The sequence below is a fragment of the Podarcis erhardii genome (genome assembly GCF_964252035.2).
Source record: "Podarcis erhardii genome assembly, chromosome: 10".
NCBI classification, from domain to species: domain Eukaryota; kingdom Metazoa; phylum Chordata; class Lepidosauria; order Squamata; family Lacertidae; genus Podarcis; species Podarcis erhardii.
Window position 1 is genome coordinate 34,399,807 of NC_138500.1, and position 17,767 is coordinate 34,417,573.

Here is a 17,767-nt window from a genome sequence, read left to right on the forward strand (position 1 = left end):
TGAGGTGGGCCCCTGCCAGGGGTGCAGGCGAGAGGGGGGCACAAAATCAGCTAAAAATATGTCCATAAATATGTCTCTATAAATAAAAATATCAATTATTGCCTCATAAGAAAATATTTTAAATAGAGGGTGAATTGAAGGGGGCAGGTTGGAGGAGAGGTGGAAAGAAGAACTAATTTGCCCATGGGTAGGGGGCGCAATCTGGACGGTTCTGCCAGGGGTGCACCTAGCTACGGCTCTGCTTCTCCTTGGAAGACTCTGGTGGAGAGAGAAGCAAAAAGGGGTTTCTTGCAAGTGAGACATTCAGACTTTCTGGGCCTTGGGGATTTCTCTGCTTATTAAGATTGTTCTGATTCATTTCTTACAGTAGATTGCAGGTAGCCAATGTGGTACCCTCCAGATGTTGTTGGGACTACAATTCTCAACATTCTTGACCACCGGTTATACTGGCTGGGGATCATGGGAGCTGTAGTTCAACCACATCTGAAGGGCACCATGTTGGCTACCTCTACAGCAGGGGTCTCAAACTCAAATTCATTGGGGGCCGCATCAGCAGTTTGGTCACCCTCAAAGGGCCGGTTGTATCTGTAGGACTATATCTGTATCTGTTTCCTGAATGCATGTAAAGTGGAGGTTTCCTGTGTAGAACAGCCGGCGCCGCTAGAGGGCAGACGTTCTCTGGCTTGTAGGCTGCCACGCATGCGCTGAAGAGGCGGCTTTCTTGTGTCAAAAAAAAAAAAAAAGCGAGAATAAAAGGTGAAGGCTGGCGGCCGGCGGCGGCTACACGGGCCACATGATGAGGTCTGGTGGGCCGGATTCGGCCCGCGGGCCTTGTGTTTGACACCCGTGCTCTACAGTCTATTATCGTGAAAGGCCTAGGGCAGACATTTTGTGTGTCAAATTCTAATGCATACAGCTCTCCTTCCTAATCAGGAAACTGATTCTGTATCTCCCAGCTCCTTCTCTTCCCTCCACCTTCTGTATTGTTTATCCCTGCCTCTTGTACATGCCATCCATCTCTACTTATCATGGGGATGCAAAGTCCACCTCTCCCTCTCTTTTTCTCCTTGACACTTTTTCTCGCACACTACCTTCTTCTCTCTCCCCGCACAGGCATCTGACTCTTCCCTCTTTGGAGGCTGCTCTATTTGCTCCATGTGCAATAGAACAGAATATTTCACTAGCCAAAAGCATCAGCCTCAGTTCAGAAGTGGGCAAGGCACTTAAGAGTGGGTCAGGAGGATCCTGATATTGGTCTTACCAGGGTGGGCTGGTGAACTTTGGTCCAAGTTCCAGGGGCTGAAAAACAAAGAGCCAGCAAAACTCAGGCACAAGATCACCATCACATTGTCGTGGGGGCTTTTGCAGCAGTGCAGACTCGGTCTTGTCAGGCAAATCTAGCAGCCTTCACTGGCTCATTGGGAAATGTCTTGTTTTCCTTCGGGCCTCTTTGTCCTTGTTATAGTTCACACTAAATACAAGATGAGGTCCTAACAGGTATTAAAGGTGTGAATTCATGAAGAGAGAAGCAAATAGCTGCACGGCTACATGAAGGAGTTATAAATTATATAGCACATGTCAATACTACAGTAGGGAAACTGCAGTTATGCTACTCTAAGTCACAGAGTTTTACCCAATGCAACATTCAGTTATGGTCCCATCAGTGCAAGGATCTCCACTTGTGCCATAGGACCTCCCTGCATAGCCCCCTACATCTGTTCAAGAAACTCCCCCGATCCTCTGGAGCAGATTTGGCAGGGCATGTGTCATGCACAGGGGGGAAATTCCATTCTGCTCAGGCAGAAATCCTTGTGCTAACAGGATACATTAGTCGGATCCACCCGCAGTCTGCAACACTTTTAACTGCTGGTATCTTCAACCCAGACATACTGGTAATCAACATGGTGCCTCCATATGTTTTGGACTACAACCCACATCATCCCTGACCATTGGCTATGCTGGCTGCGGTTGATTAGAGTTGTAGTCCAGCAACATCTGGACTCACCATGTTGGCTACTCCAGCCCCAACCTATGTAAAGCCAGTTGCTCCATAACACATTCTCCCTTTCAATTTAGCATAGACCTTGACAGCCCAGTCTTATCTTTCCTGCTTTGTTTTCTGGATCCCAAAATTCCTTACAAGCCTTCTTGCCTCCTGGCCTGCCTAGGTATGGGCTAATCAGTCACCTTCAGTTTCTCCCAGCTTCTCACTTTTCCAGTCTTAAGTTCAGTTCTCCACATTCGAGGCCATCCAGTTAGCTCAGCTGGTTACAGTGTGGGGCTGATAATGCCAATGTCGTGGGTGCCGTCCCCCTATGTGCCAGCTGCATAGTCCTGCATTGCAGGGGGTTGGACTAGATGACACTCGGTCTCTTCCAACTCTTCGATTCTGTGATTCTATGATTCTATTTCCACATCAGTTTGAGAATGTCTTAGCCCTCGTGAAAATGCACCAGCCTTTTAGTGCAAATTTCTCCTACGAACACATTTTGCAAAGCAATTTCCACCAATATATGCATTTTTATGCATACTAGTACATGCGTCTTTGCACACATGACTGGAGAACTGCACTGCAAAATTCAGAAAAGTGTGAATTATGAAGAATGGCTGTGTTTTGGAAAGTGTGAGTTAAGTAGGTTCACCTTTAAATGCAAGCTGAATCCCATTTCTCCCCATGCCTAGCCCTGCCATTGGCCTCTCCATTCCTTTTTCAATTTGCTGGCCCCAGCCTAGAAAAGATTGTGCATGCTTGATCTGAAGTTCTTGACAGTAACCTGAGGGATAAGCATTCATCGGAAGGGGTTGCTAGTTCAGCTTCACAGTTAAGAAGATCTCTATAATGTAATTTAGTGTTTTGTGAGGTCCTGCATGGACTGAGTCAATGTATAAGCAGGATGTGGTTTAATTGGGCTTTCCTCTATATTGGTGACTGTGATATTAGTCCACCTTGAAGCTGTGTGGTGTAGTGGTTAGAACAGAGGTAGCCAACAGGGTGCCCTCCAGATGCTGTTGGACTTCAGCTCTCATCATTATAAGCCAACATCACCAATAGCCAGGGATGATGGGAATTGTAGTCGAACAACACATGGACAGCACTATGGTGGATATCTCTGGTTTGGAGCATTCACTATGAGGTAGGGAATTCAAATCTGAGTTCAAATCCCTACTCAGCCGCAATGCTTCCTCAGTGTCCTTGGCCCAATCCATGAGCAGTGTCGGGGGGGGGATGCAGGAATAAATATTCCCCAAACACCCCACTTGCCCCCACATTGCTGGACTCCAGTCATTAACATATACTATAATTTTTCTTTAAGAGATCTTATCATGTGGGAGACAATTCATATACTTTGCCCCTCCTGCGCACACCCACCCCTGAAATTTGTTCTTCTGTTGCCTCTGGCTCAGCCATTGTTCTTCTGTTTATCTTGCCTCAGAAGGCAATCGTGAGGATAAAAGAGGAGGATCATGCCTTGACCTCCTTGGAGGAAGGCTGGGATAAAAGTGTATAATAATAATAATTATAACCCAAACTAAAAAGTGGCAGGCTTTTGAGAGCTTGAATACTTCACAACATTGATCTTAGAGGTGATCCAAAAGGGAGACCAGCTTAAAAAGACTGGTGGAAACCATAAAATTATGAGTGACTTTATAACTGGCTAATATGAAGTTCCCACATTCTAGGAAGAATATAGAGTAAATATGCAAATGTGCAGTGGGGCCACGAGTTTCTGTGTCCTCTCACCACCAGCATGCAACCCCTTTTTCTTAAGTGGGAGGATTGTGTGTGTGTTATCAGTGGCGTCGCAAGGGGGGCGGGGGGGGGGTGCGCCCCCGGTGCCATGTCTGGGGGGGTGACAAGAAGGCACCCCATGGGGTACTCGTCCCACCACCCCTGGGTGTGCGCCATCACGCAGCCACAGCCACATGTGGAGGATCCTCCATTCACGGCTGCAGCCACGAGCAGAGGATCACGCAACCGTCCGTATGGCGCTCGGGCGGCGCCAGCGGCAAACCGCTACATACAGCACACACGCGGTGTCACACGCATGCGCTGTATGTAGGGACACTGAACATGCACCCTATGTAGCGACACCACGCAACATACATAGTGGCGCAACGCGTGCACAGCCGGCGGTTTCCCCTGCCCCAGGTGTCGGTTAGCCTTCGTTCGCCCTTGTGTGTTATATCAATGCACTTGTATACATAAAATTGCCCTTCATAGCATACGTACTACAACTGCTGTGCAGTACCACTGTTCCAGCATGTGTTCAGTGAACACACTTTGGTCAAGGTGTGGATATGCCCAAATCTGATTCAAACATTTCTGTAGCTACTTGCACCATTCAATCTGCTTTAGCCCATTGCCAAATCAGCCATCCAGGCCAGGCTATTATTGTGTGAAAGAACACTTTTACTGCCATTCCTAGAGTCCATCTTAAAAAAAAAAATTATCTTTGTTAGTTTTTTTAAAAAAAACTGCTAAGCAAGTGAGTACAATTATAGATGCCAGTTCTTGGCATGGGAGTGACCCAAAGAAAACTCTTGAGTTTCAAACAAACAGTATCAAACCAGACGTTTATTTCATAATAAAACACCCACATCCTTCTTTGCCCAACCACCACTACATCAGCATTGTGCTAATTAACACAGAATCTAGAAATCATTGGCTACAGAAAAATGAAGCAGCAGGTGGGATAACATACAGTTAACAAGCAACAATACATTTTGGAGATGTCACTCTTTGTAGATACAGGAAACCCAGGCTCCAGGCACTGGGAACGGCGATTCTTGATGTTCTTATTTGCCACGTCTGTGCCCAAAGAAGCGCCTGTAGGCAGAGGCATAGCCATAGCGCATGGCGTAACGCTCACAGGGATTGTAATCTTCGCAAATCTCCCGCTGCTGTTCCTGGGGGGTCTTGTTGCGCTCTCTGATCCTGCTCACAGTCGCAAGAGGGGAAGAGGGGGGTGGAGAGACAGAATATTATTATGACTTGTATCTACTTCCGCTTTTGCAAAAAACCTTTGCAAAGTCTCGAAAGGGTTTGTCATTTTTTAGAAATAGGGCAGCTTTCACACAAATGTCCTCTATGAAAATGTGGGTGACACTGTGTGCAGAGTCTGACCCTGAGATGAAAACATGTGGGCAGGTGCTGTTTCTATGGCTTAGAAGCAGTGCAGAATGGAGAGTAGGCTGCATGCAATAGGATCCTGGGGCAATTCTGCAGAGGATCTAGTGGAGATTTTTGATATTATCACAGGGTCCTGGGGGCCATTCCATGGAGGATCTAATAATAGGGATCATGACTTGCCATTAGCTATGTGTCATTTTCAGATTCTCCCAGTTTACCATTTTCCAGTTCAGTTCATTTTCCAATGGCTTCTCTCTTGCCTAAGAAAATACATCCTCTCCATTCCCCACTCACCATGAATAACTCTGGACACTAAGACGTACCTTTCCTGCACAACTTGGTTCCTCCTGTTCTCAGGTGGAGTTCTCATGAAGATGTTGGCGTGCCTTCTGTTAATGAAGGGACCTGGAGGGATAGGTATTCATCATTATTATGAGATTGAACTGAAGGCCAATAGTTCTATACAAAGAAAAGCATTGCTCTCTTCCCGTATCCTCCCAATATCAGTCTTTGTGATGGCCAATACAACCAGCTTGGTCTATACATTCTTGCCTTTCTGCTGTTAATAGCGACTCATGCCCTCTCACTTCAAGTTTTCAATGGGCGCTTTCAGATGGCCAAAAGCCATTTTTGGCTACAGCTAAGCCTTAATGCATGAAGGAGGCTACTGTAAGAGGTGAGACTGATGAGTTTCTCTAAGAACTCTGCAACAAAGGACAGCAGGAGAGAGGGACAGTGGTGAAGGTAACGGCAGAGGGCAGGTGGGCAGGTAATACTGATAGGCAGGGTTGCACACTTTCACCAAATATGCCATCATCATTTCTCCACCGGTTGAGTCAAAAGCACTGTGCTGGTTCACAACGGAAAGCTCTACAGTGCTGCTGCAATGCAAGCTGTAACCAATTTTACAACAGCACCTTAAGAAATCAAAATCATAAGCAGAAGAAACACAGGAATGCAACAGCCTGGGAGGACCCTGTTCTACGTTCTCATGAATAAATTAAAGAAAAAATGTTGGTGCTGAAGAGGACAGAGGGAGGTAGAGCTAGGTAGCTTCCTCTAGTTCTTAGACGTAAGCGTAAGAATGGCTAAGGAGTGTCACATCCAGTTGGTTCCTGCAGTGCTTTCTTTGGGCTAGTTTGAATTAGTGCTACATGATTGTGGCTCCATCATCTCCATAGAGACATCACCCCACACTCTAATTGAAAATACTTCTAATATTTTCCCTTGCATAAATATCCTTCTTGCCGCATCACTTTTTCCTTTCTTGGCATTTATATATTTGCCAACACTTGTGTGTGGTTAATCTATCAGTTTTCATTTGGCTAAGATAGGCACAAGTTAATCGGTTCTGCTTTCCTATTTCAACAACTCAGTGTCTCCAGTATGTGAAATATTTTGTTGTGTGTGTTTTTCCCTCCGTGAGTTTCCCAGCTGAATGAAATATTTCTGGTATTTAGGACATTCAGGAAAAATACCCAGCATCAGTAGCCCTTGCCACTATGACCACAGAAAGAAAAACAGCCACCATCCTCTCAGTATAACACTCTTCTGGCAAGCTCAAAAATCACACCAGAAGTTTCAGACTACAACTCCCATCATCCCCACCCAGTATGGACAGTGATCAGGGATGATCGGCATTCTAGTCCGAAAGATCTGAAGGACAGCAAGTGGGGGAAACCTTTCCTAAAGAAGGGAGAAAGATGGGCATATTTAGGGACAACAGTTAAGCTTCATATTGCAGACAGAGCTTAGAGGTGGATCCTGGATCTGAAAGGATTGGAGTCCTATCCTGTTTTATTTTCATCTCAAGAGCGCTTGCAAAATGACTCTGCAACTGCGTATCTGCATTTTGCATCATATTTGTCAAGTGACTCGGTGTCTATTTTTCCTATATCTCTTTATATTCTCCCTAGTTGTTTTAATTTGACTTAAAAGCCCTATATCTTTGCAATGAACCAACCTCCCCCTTACCTTTACTTCTAATTCATACTTATTTAACAGCCCAAACCTACGTACGTTGACTTAAGTTGCTGGAAGCAAGCCTTGCTGTGTTCAGTCCTGGGCAAGAACATATAAACTTGCCACCTAAGGGGACAGACATGCTCCTGCGAGTGTTTCAGAGGCCTGTGGGCTAGCTGTGCAGGTCTTTTCAGTACATGGTAGTCCCTTACTGGTCTACCAAATGGTTAGGTACTGGAACGGGGCTTGCATGAGTTGTGAAATCTGCAGTGTTAACTTTCTGCACTGAAATGAAGATGTCCCAGGGGGAAATGCCCCTTGCCTTGCCCTTCCCCAGAACACAGTTTGCACTCCACATCGGGAACACAGGCTGCCTGCAGTAAGGACTCCCTCTAACAGCAAACCAGCGTGATGAGAGCCACATGATTAAAACCAAAATGGGACCGCTAAGAAACAAAGGAGAGATATTTGCATGCTCAGGGGTTTACAAACACACACACCTTACCAAAAAAAAAACAAAAAAAAAACACTGCCAATAGCCACAGGATGTTAAGCTTCTTTTCCAGCTGAAGGTCCACAGTCTGTAACTATTGAGCATGCTGAGATTGCTCTCTTGGCAAATGAGGAACTGGGGGAACAGGGAAAGGAGTGGTGGAGTGCCGTGACTAGAAGAGTGGCTGAAACTGTGAACAGGAGCACTTCTAGTAAAAGAAGGATAAACTGCAACATCTAGTTGCAGGTCTCACTGGTTATTGTCTGTTCTCATCCTGCCAATCTCAGAATTGCCTCTACGAATTCAGAAAAGGCATTGCAGAATGCAGGAAAGGTAATAACAGGGTGTGATACACTTATGTGTCAAAACCTCTGTACCTGTGGAAAACTAGTATATCAGAGAGGGCAGGTATAGTCTCTCTGTGTCCCTAACTTGCTAGATGTCAACATGCAGATTGTTTATTTCATGGTGGAGCAGTCAAATGTACCATTACCCTTGACTGGACAGATTGGACAGACTGAAGGCAGGGAAGTGATGGTGGAGCATTCCTTAATTTTTATTCCCTGGATTGAGTAGAGGAAAAATATTTTACAAGGATCTCATAAAGTGGCATGGCAAGAGAATTTGGGATGTCCACAAAATCCAAAAAGTGAACCTCAAGTATCATAATAAATCACAGAGTACATAATAACATTTCTTACTTGTAAATTCATGCGATTCAATACTCTCGTGAGACTCTGTGACAGGGAAAAGAAAACAAGGCAATGCGTAAATTCATTGTTAACAAAACAAAGAAGGATATACATGAAAAAATATAAGAATAGCCTTGCTGGACCAGATTAAAACTGTCTTGTCCATAACATTGCCTTCTAACATAGCTTACCAGATGCCCCAGTCCAGTTCACAAGCAAGGCACGATGAGGTCCATAATTCCTTGTTGCTTGTTCACAGTGTCAGAGATATACTGCTACTGGGCATGAAGGTTTCATTCTAAGCTGCTATGAATTATAGCTAACCGGTACTTTTTTTCTTAAAAAAAAATGTTTAGGGGTACTCTCATTTTCCTACTCATATTGAAATACTGCCCCTCAATGAGGCCAAACTTAGATTCACAAAATGTTTAGGAGTTTGCGTACCCCTGCATCCTCCCAGAAAAAAGCACTGTAGCTAACAACAGATGTAGCCCCTTAAAGAATGCATTGATTCCTCTGAAAAGCCATTTGTGCTAGTGACAGTCATAGCATCAGATAAAACCAATGCATCAATCAAATGGAGGAATAAGAAATAACGCTATGATCTTAATGTATGGAACTGAAATCAGAAGAATCTTTGAATGTTCTCTATTTCAGTGGTAGAAATAGAAGTGCATGTTTTAAGTTTCTTATGGAAATGAGGGGAACATAAAAATGTATAACTGTATAACTTTGGCTGCATTCCTGCATGCATTTATTTTGCGATTCCTGAATGTATGCACTTACCTTTTCAACTTGCATTTATAAAATGTTGCACTGACTTAGTTCAGCATGGTTGAATGCTTAATATTTATTAGATCACGTTGATAAAATATATCATAGTTCTCAGAGTAAAAGAATGCTAAGAAAAGTACAAAGCAATGGACACAGATTGTTATTTTGGGGTTAGATAGTAAATCCCACCTAACATAAATCACAGAGTGGCAAGTATGAAAGGTACAAAAAATCTAACCAAAATTTAGCAATTTGGCGGAAACAGACACAACCAAATCATCTTTGATAGGCTGCTCACATTATAACATTCTATCTCACATCAATCCAGTTCATGTAACTGTGCCACAAGAAGGAGAGAGAAACCAAATATGTATTCAGAGCAAGAATAAACATATAATTATAGGAAGATAAATCCTAACCATTCAAGGGAGCAAGACCTGATTTGGACTCTGCCAGTGAAGGAAACTGACAATCCCAGTGAAGATGCTCACCAATTGTACACTGGATAAATAGCTTCCCAACCTCAGCCAAGATAAGCCACTTGCCTCGGACTTCCCCATCACTCCCATTTGCCCATCCCTGAGGTTTCAAAAGAAGCAGTTGGAATTTCTGGAAGGGACAAGTGTTCTTCTTTAACCCAGTGGGCTACTCATGAAGCATCATTTGATTGAAATTCATCAAAATTCATCTTATTGATCTACCCCACAGAGAATCTGGTAGTCCTTTAACACAGTGAAATCCCAATGGGCCGCTCTCGTTGAAAAAGTAGTCTGTGCATTTTGAAGACAACTGGAAAATCTGCCCCTAAGATTTTCCAGGCTGGCAGGAAGGTTTCCATTGTCCTGCTTGCAGGCAAAATGATTGACCCCCACACATACATTCCCTGGTGGTGGTGAAGATAAAAAGGGGTTGTGAGTGATTGAGAACAGAATGATTTGTATCAGGCATGAAGTACAGTAGAAAGAAGAGAGCTCAATTTGGACACTGTAGAGGAACCAGAGGAGACAAGTGTGGAAAGGATGCCAAGGATGTAAGTTATGACAGAAGGGTACGTGACAAAGAGGGGAAGTGAAAATTCAACCAAAGTGTGTGGCCAGAACATTCAGTTCCTGTGACAAACTATTCTCCCAAATGACTAGCAATAAAAGACATCACCTACCGTAACAGAAAGCTGCCATCATCAGGACGGCCAGAAGCGCAAGGATGATGAGGCTCCGCATGGTTTCTCTCTTTGCCTCTCTCTCTCTGCAACTGTCTTCTACTCTGTTTCCACTGAGGACAGCTAAAGCCTCTGGACAAGCTGCAAAGTTTAGCAAGGGAGTGTTTATTAAAACAGCAACAGCTGGGGAGCCAGAGAGTCAGATGAAGGGGGCCTGAGGAAGGCAGGAGGGACCTACTGGCACTTGCACTCCAGGAGGAGACTGTTATAAAACACCTCTCCTCATGGCTTTAAGATCTGCCTCTGGTGGGAGTGGGCAAGCTGCCTTCCCCTCCCTTTCTTCAGAGGGAGGTCACCACAGTTCAAAAGGAGGTGAGCTGTTAACTCTGCATGTTCCAGAAAACGTTGATCTGTGGAGGGCTGGCCCATGAATTGGGCTCCTCCTAAACATATGTGTTGAATTTTATAATTTATCCTCTGGTTTTCTTGCCTTTCCCACATTCATTTTGCATACACAGTTCTGGAACTTGGCAGCCCATCATCCCTCCAGGTACATTCACTACATTTACCACTTTCCCTGGGGCATGTTCATTTAAGAATTCATTTTAGCATTGGCTTCTCTTCTCTAAACTCCATCTGCCTGAGCCAGACCTATTGTTTTGCATTCCACTGTCACCAGTTGTCTGATTCCTACATCCCTCCTAAGGGTACCAAATAAGTCCCCCTCAAATCCCGCTTTGAACTTCTGCTTTCTGTGGCCTGGTTCTCAGAGTGGTGTTAAACTTGTTTGTGGCCTAAGACACTACCAGGGATGTGTGACTCTATTAATTTCAGTTTCTCATTTTTCTAATCTTAAGATCTTCAGTCTTCTACATTTACACATCAGTTTGCGGTTTATTTTTTAACATCCCTTTGAAAATATGCCAGCATTTTAATGTGAATTTCTCCAAACAGACACAATTTTGTATATAATGTTGCCTAATATAGTGCATTTTGTGTGTGTTACAGTGGTGCCCCGCAAGACGAATGCCTCGCAAGACGAAAAACCCGCTAGACGAAAGGGTTTTCCGTTTTTTGAGGCGCTTCACAAGACAAATTTCTCTATGGGCTTGCTTCGCAAGACGAAAACGTCTTGCGAGTCTTGCGATTTTTTTCACTCCCCCCCCCTTTTCTAAACCGCTAAGCCGCTAATAGCCGCTTAGCCGCTTTGCCGCTAAGCCGCTAATAGCCGCTAAGCCGCTAATAGCGCTAAGCCGCTAAGCCGCTAATAGGGTTGCTTCACAAGACGAAAAAACCGCAAGACGAAGAGACTCGCAGAACGGATTCTTTTCGTCTTGCGAGGCACCACTGTATTTTCGCTAATATATACATTGATATGCACACTTTACCTCGGTATCTGCATTTTTGCACACATTACTTGGTTGGACAACTGCATTGCAAAATTAAGAGAACTGCGAATTTTGAAGGACGGCTGCTACGGTTTGTGTACTGTTTTGGAAAGTGCAAATTACATAATTTCACCTTTCGATGCATATTGAATCCAATTTGTCCCTCATCCCTAGCCAATGCAAGTCAGGACTGAATGCTTCTCTACACACACAAAAATGCCTCCACACAGGAAATTAGAAGCCAGAGTGAAATGTTTCTATCCTGTTCTTTGCCATTACCTACATGTTTTCTATGAGGAGATGCTTTTTTAGGTGTGGAGGAGCATTCAGTGATGTAAGGACCCACACTTTTGGCCTGAACTGAAATAGTGCAGCCCAAACACAGGTTGGAAACCTTGGTGAGGTCCAAACTAGATATGACCAAGGCAGTCACATTTGTTCTTGGCATGACTCCTATTCATGCCCAAAATGGCAAGGGATCTACTTAATGTAGCAAAAAAATAAATAAATGTGTGTGAGTGAGGAGAACTGATCTGTCCCCCATTTTACTCAATTGCTGTAGGCACTTTTCTCCCACTACTAGAAATGAACCAAGCCAGGGTGAGGAGGGCACTTTAAGTGGTGGAGTATGTGCAGGAAAAGTGACATGGGGCAGAGTAAGAGAATAAATGTGCTCTTTTCAGATACTCAAGAGGAGTTGTGGTTTTTTTCATTATGCTACTAGATTTTAAGCTAAACAGCTTGGTTCCATATTGTGCTTTGTTAATGTGGGACTTCAGGTCTGCTGAGCATCTGCTCACACAGATACCCAGGAAGAAGATGCAAGTTCAATTGTTCAAATTGGTCTCTTCAGAAGATTCAGAAACCATATGGCAGAATGATGGTGCCTGAACTCTTTGGTAGCTTTCCAGAAGATAATGTGCCACCACCATAATAGGCCAGAACGGTAACAAGAGCAGTCTGCACATCAAAAAGGTGAATTTTTAGCATCACATCAACAATGGGTTTGTATATCAGTTGCATTGTTGCAATTCATTAACATCACAGTCCTATGCATGCCTACCTAGAAATAAGTATGTATGAAGTATGTATGGCAGGGCTGGCTAGCTGGAGCCCCACTAGATGTTGCCAGACTACAACTTACACACACACACACACACACACACACACACACACACGACCATTGGTCATGCTGGTTAGACAGCTCTGTAGCCAGGATGGAGCAGAAATGATAGGCATGGAAAACAATATTCCCCCCCCCCCCCCGATGAAGTTCTATCATTACCTTCCCCCCTTCCTTGGATGTACTAGCAGTGGCGTAGTGTGGGTTGTCAGCACCCGGGGCAAGGCAAGTAATTTGCGCCCCCTAACCCGTGGATTTGCCCTAACCCCAGATGTTGCGCCCGGTGCGGCCGGGCCCCCCTGCACCCCCCACGCTACGCCACTGTGTACTGGAAAGGGAAAGTAGCACAGAATGAAAAGCTCTCTGAGTAAAATGAATTGGGATTAAGATCCCAAGTTCCTAGAAATCAAGAACAGAGGAATATTTACTCATCTGTAAACTTAACAATTACCAAAAATGGAATATGTGGTCATACTCAAACCACTTGTAAAACCACATTCAGAATAAAACTAACTGGCTACACGGAGCAGTTACAAGTGCCAAATCAATCCAGATTTGGGCTGTCTGAACAGCTTGCTAGCCCATAAGCTTCTGGAGCCCTACAGCCAAACAAGACATTGAACACTTAAGTTTGTTCTGGCTGGTGGGGCACATTTTTCAGCTATTCCTGAGGTTTTATGAACTTTTATTTTTTACATGTCCTTGATGCGTAAGATTAAGGCAGGGGTCCTTAGAAGCAGTGGTCTTGGGAGCAGATGGCAACGTGTGCCCCGCTGGAATAAAGGGGGAGAGGTGGCCACTATCTAAGGTGGAAATGTTCTTCCTCCACTCCTCCCTGGATGCCAGTTTCTGGGAATCCCAAGTGGGAAGAGCCATGTTGCCTTCAGGCCGCGCTTGTGGGCTTCCCATAGGTTTCTGGCTGGCCACTTTGAGAAGAGAATACTGAACTAGATGAGCCTTAGCCTGGTCTATCTGAGCTCTTCTCATGTTCTTATAATATGAAACTCCCCAGGAGTAGGCAGGAACTCACACTACTCCCTTTGGCAAAAATACTTTGGAAGAGGAGAATGTCCAAATCACATTGGAATTGGCAGGGCCGGGAAATAGCTCGCTCCAAACCCATAGCCCTCTTCCAAGTTCTGTGAGCATGTGGAAAGAAACAGAGAAAGCAGAAAGGAAAAGACTGTTTATAAGCACTATCCCCAGATGAATAAAGGACTTCTTTTCCCCAGTATCGGACCTTTCCTTCTCAGTCATCAACATCATCTTTGTTCAAACACTGCTTCTCTCTGAGATTTGTATTCACCGGGAGGTTGAGCCAGAAATGTAGCCCCTGACATGAATCCATCCCAGTCTCTCATACCAGCTTCCCTTCCACTCCTTGTTCCCCAGCTCCTCCTAGATTTTTTAGTCTCCTTTAAGGATAGTCACTTGCTTGGTAAGGAATTGCTTCTGTCCCACAGAGTTCAGATTTACAGAACGTGGATTTTATGAGGCAACTGCATATCACGGCCACTCTGGTGTCTGCAGGCCTCAGTGCTGCCAAGAAAAGATGGCTGAGGCAAAGGGAGGGAGAAAGAACAGAAGAAAAATAAGCTTGGGAGAAAGGCTTCAGGTGAGGAGGGGAGAAGCTGTAAAGAGACTTCTAACAGTGATGCGTTGTCACAAAAAGCACGGCCCAATTCACTTTCTTAACAGCCATTCTCGTCTTCAGCCTTTCTCCAAGAGCATGCTGGGAGAAAAACCGCCACTGTTTCTCTGGCTAACTTTTTCCTCCTTGGTCTCTTTTGATTTGTTACATCTGTCACCACATTAATTGCCAACATTACCGAAGCGTGGATGGGTTTTTTAAACACCATGTTGATACTATAAACATCTTACCCACAAAATGCCTAACATTTTCCGAGGGCAACTAAGAGCTTGGTAAAGATTTTGTTAACATAATGAACTTTCAGTGAAAGACCTGATTTTGATCCATCCAGGTTTTCATCAGCATGTCAATGACCTATGGCTGGCAACTCAGAGAAAGACTGACATTTTTCTGGGTGTCATCATGACAACACCTGGAAGAATTTTACTTGTTTATAATCAATATGTGCAGGGAGTTCTTTGCCAGAAACGTTGCTGCTTTCAGTTCTGAGCCAAAATTCATGGAAAGTAATGTCAACCATTTTCACCAAAATTACCTGGCTGCATACAAGCAGCTTGTTCCTTTGTTGTCAATGACAGGAGAGAATCATTTAGAGAAATGGAACAGCCACCAATATTTATACACAGCCTGATCTGGAGCATCTTTCAAAGGGGAAGAAGAGTATTATTGCTCATGTGCCTGTCCTAAGTCTTTTTAATTATAAGCAAGTATCACTGAGACTGATCTTGAGTTTCCCAATCAGCAAAAGCCCAGATCAGTCCATTTTAAAATCCTACAAACCAAAACAGGTAATCCAGACACATTAGCACCCTCCTCAGATCCACTTTTCTTCTCAGCCTTTACAATTTTGCAGCATCTTTTTTTTGTAGGCAAAACCCAGGAACAAGTATTGACTCAGTAAGTGACGATTCTGCATTTGTTGGGCTGGCAAAAAAGTAGCTCTCTGGATCTTTTCACATTGAACTGGTTCATAGCAGCAAGTCACTGCATCTCTGCCATTTACTTCTTATAATTTTGCATGTGCAAGGCACCCCCCATACAGACATTAGCAAGGTCCTGCATACTCACTGTAATGTGCTGCACTTTCTTCTGTAGACAGGACTTGCCCGAAGGTTCTCTTCTCCCAGTGTCCCTGCAGTCTTCACTGGCAAAGAAGGGGACCTTTTTATCTGTGATAAGTGACCCCTCCCTCCCAAAGCCCTCCCTCTCCCTATGCATCCTCCTCCAGGCTGGCACCTCTTTTCTAAACATTGCCTTCCCTCACTCAGGAAATCAGAAACCTCAGGAAATTGAACCAGGAGAGCGTATGAACACGGACGTCAGTGGCCAATGGGGTCAAAGCCACATCTTGGGGGCAGAGTGTCTGTGCCTAAGCCATTAACCACTAAGGGCCTTGAATGGAGGCCTTGAAAGGCAGTAGGAGTTTTGAATGGGGGCTCTTTGATGGCCAGATCTCCTCTGTCCTCATTCCCTCCCCCAGCAATCGTTGTGCCCTGTACCACAAGCCCTCTCAGACAAGAGCACACTTGCAAAGTCTTGTGGATAAATACAGAAGCCCTCAAAACCCTTACCATTTGGTTTGCATTCCTTAGTGGTAGAGGAAAGTAGGAGTGAAAAGTACTTGGGCTTTTCTGTTCATATTCTCTTCTCTCCCCCACCCCCACCCCCCACCCCCAGCCAGAGAGAGAGAGAGAGAGAGAGAGAGAGAGATGTGTTGAGGATTAAGAGAACACAGAACAAAGTATTTGAACTGAGTGGGAGTTTGGCACTCAAAGGAACCAAATTCTAAATCAGTTGCAGCAGGTGAATGAATGTTTAAAGAAATCCATTGTGCATGTAATGACAAAAGAAGCAGCCCACTACATAAGCACATGTATGGCCAATGCAGCAATTCCACTTTCCATCAAAGTATCATTTTGTGTGTGTGTGTGTGTGTGTGTGTGTGTGTGAGAGAGAGAGAGAGAGAGAGAGAGAGAGAGAGAGAGAGAGAGTTAGAGTTATAATCCTCATGCTTGGAGGAGAGACCACCTGGTTCAATAGAGTGTAAGTATAGCTAGGTCTTATTTTTCATCCAACAGAGTTCGTATTAACACCACATGACAGCTCCCTTCAGTGTGTTTGTTCAATATAACAAATATTTAACCACTTGAACCCATCAAAGTTTTAGCACTACAAAGTTTCCTTTCAGAGGACGAAAATCCAGACAGCAATTTTGCACACTCCTGAGTGGGTGCAACTGGGCACACACATTAGCAGCGTCCCGATCAAAGACTGGTACCTATCCCAATGGGATGCTCACTGCAGTCAGTGGTGGATTTTTTTTAAAAAAGTCCTCATGAAACACCACCAGCGTTTTAGTGTGGATTTCTCTAAATACATATTTGTATGCAATTTTGCCTAATTACACATGTTTCTGCAAAACAATTTTCCTTAGAATAATTCGTTTTTGTACGTTGCTTTCACTAATACTTGCAGTTCTATGGGTTTTTTGTGCATTTTTGTGCACATGACTGGACTGGACTGGACAAATGCACTGGATTCGTGTGAATTTCAAAGGATAGCTATGTATCAGCTGGTGTGTTATTTCGGAAAGTGTACCATAAATTCTGGCGTATAAGTCGACTTTTTAACCCCGGAAAAGAGATTAAAATTCGGGGGTCGTCTTATACGCCGGGTATACGTTCCCCCCGCTGCTGCTGCAACGGCCCTGAAGCGGCTGCAGCGGTGGCGGGCTCCACTCCGCACCAGGAGAGAGCCGCCTGGCACAGAGCCCACCCACTGCTGCTTCGGAAGCAGCAGCAGGGGCAGCGGGCTCCGCTCAGCGCCAGACGGCTTTCTCCCGGCACGGAGCTGCCCAGCATATTAGGCAACTGGGCTTATAAGACTGCAGCTGCCAATTTGGAGGGTCGTCTAATACGCCCAGTCGCCTAATACACCAGAATTTATGGTCAATTAAGCCGTTTTGCCTTTACATGTGAACTGAATTTCATTGCTCCTTTATCCCTAGTCTCATTCCGCCCCTTCAAGTGCCTCCAACTGCTGCATTCCCCAAATGGAAAGAAGTCCCCAGCTTAGTTTCCTTTGGATAAGAACACTCTGGAGTCCTGTGACGTATTTGCAGTGCCTGTTTCTTTACACACATACAAGAAAATAACATGGATAGATTTTGTTTAAACATTAGCAGACACATCTTGATGGTAAGGATAGCTTAACTATGGAACCAATTGCCTAGGGTAGTGAGGTGTCCCTCACTGATGGTCTGCAAGCCTAGGCTGAACACCCAACTGCTGGAGATGCTATAGTACTAGATTTCCTGCTTTGACAGAGGTTGGAATAGATAGCAGACAAAGCCCTCTCCAAATCTGTGATTCTATTACTGCCATAGACATTCATG

General features: G+C 44.6%; 1 protein-coding gene across 2 annotated transcripts; it reads right to left on the reverse strand.

Annotated features, from left to right (window-relative positions):
- Positions 1-4,556: 4,556 nt before the first annotated feature.
- Positions 4,557-15,581, reverse strand: MGP (matrix Gla protein). Of its 2 annotated transcripts, XM_081878414.1 has the most exons (5): positions 15,442-15,581; positions 10,212-10,352; positions 8,288-8,323; positions 5,455-5,536; positions 4,557-4,936 (listed from the first exon to the last, which is right to left on the reverse strand). In XM_081878414.1, the coding sequence occupies exons 2-5, from the start codon at positions 10,270-10,272 to the stop codon at positions 4,798-4,800; spliced, it is 318 nt and encodes a 105-aa protein (XP_081734540.1). In that variant the 5' UTR covers positions 10,273-10,352; positions 15,442-15,581; the 3' UTR covers positions 4,557-4,797. The 2 variants fall into 2 exon arrangements, with proteins under 2 accessions (XP_081734540.1, XP_081734541.1); XM_081878415.1 differs by lacking the exon at positions 15,442-15,581 and having other exon boundaries at positions 10,212-10,484.
- Positions 15,582-17,767: the final 2,186 nt, after the last annotated feature.

Coding starts and splice junctions, on each gene's coding strand:
- MGP (XM_081878414.1), bottom strand. CDS start 10,272: ATGCGGAGCCTCATCATCCTTGCGCTTCTGGCCGTCCTGATGATGGCA. Junction 5,537..8,287: donor TGAATCGCATGAATTTACAA/GTAAGAAATGTT, acceptor CTATCCCTCCAG/GTCCCTTCATTAACAGAAGG. Junction 4,937..5,454: donor AACCAAGTTGTGCAGGAAAG/GTACGTCTTAGT, acceptor GACTGTGAGCAG/GATCAGAGAGCGCAACAAGA.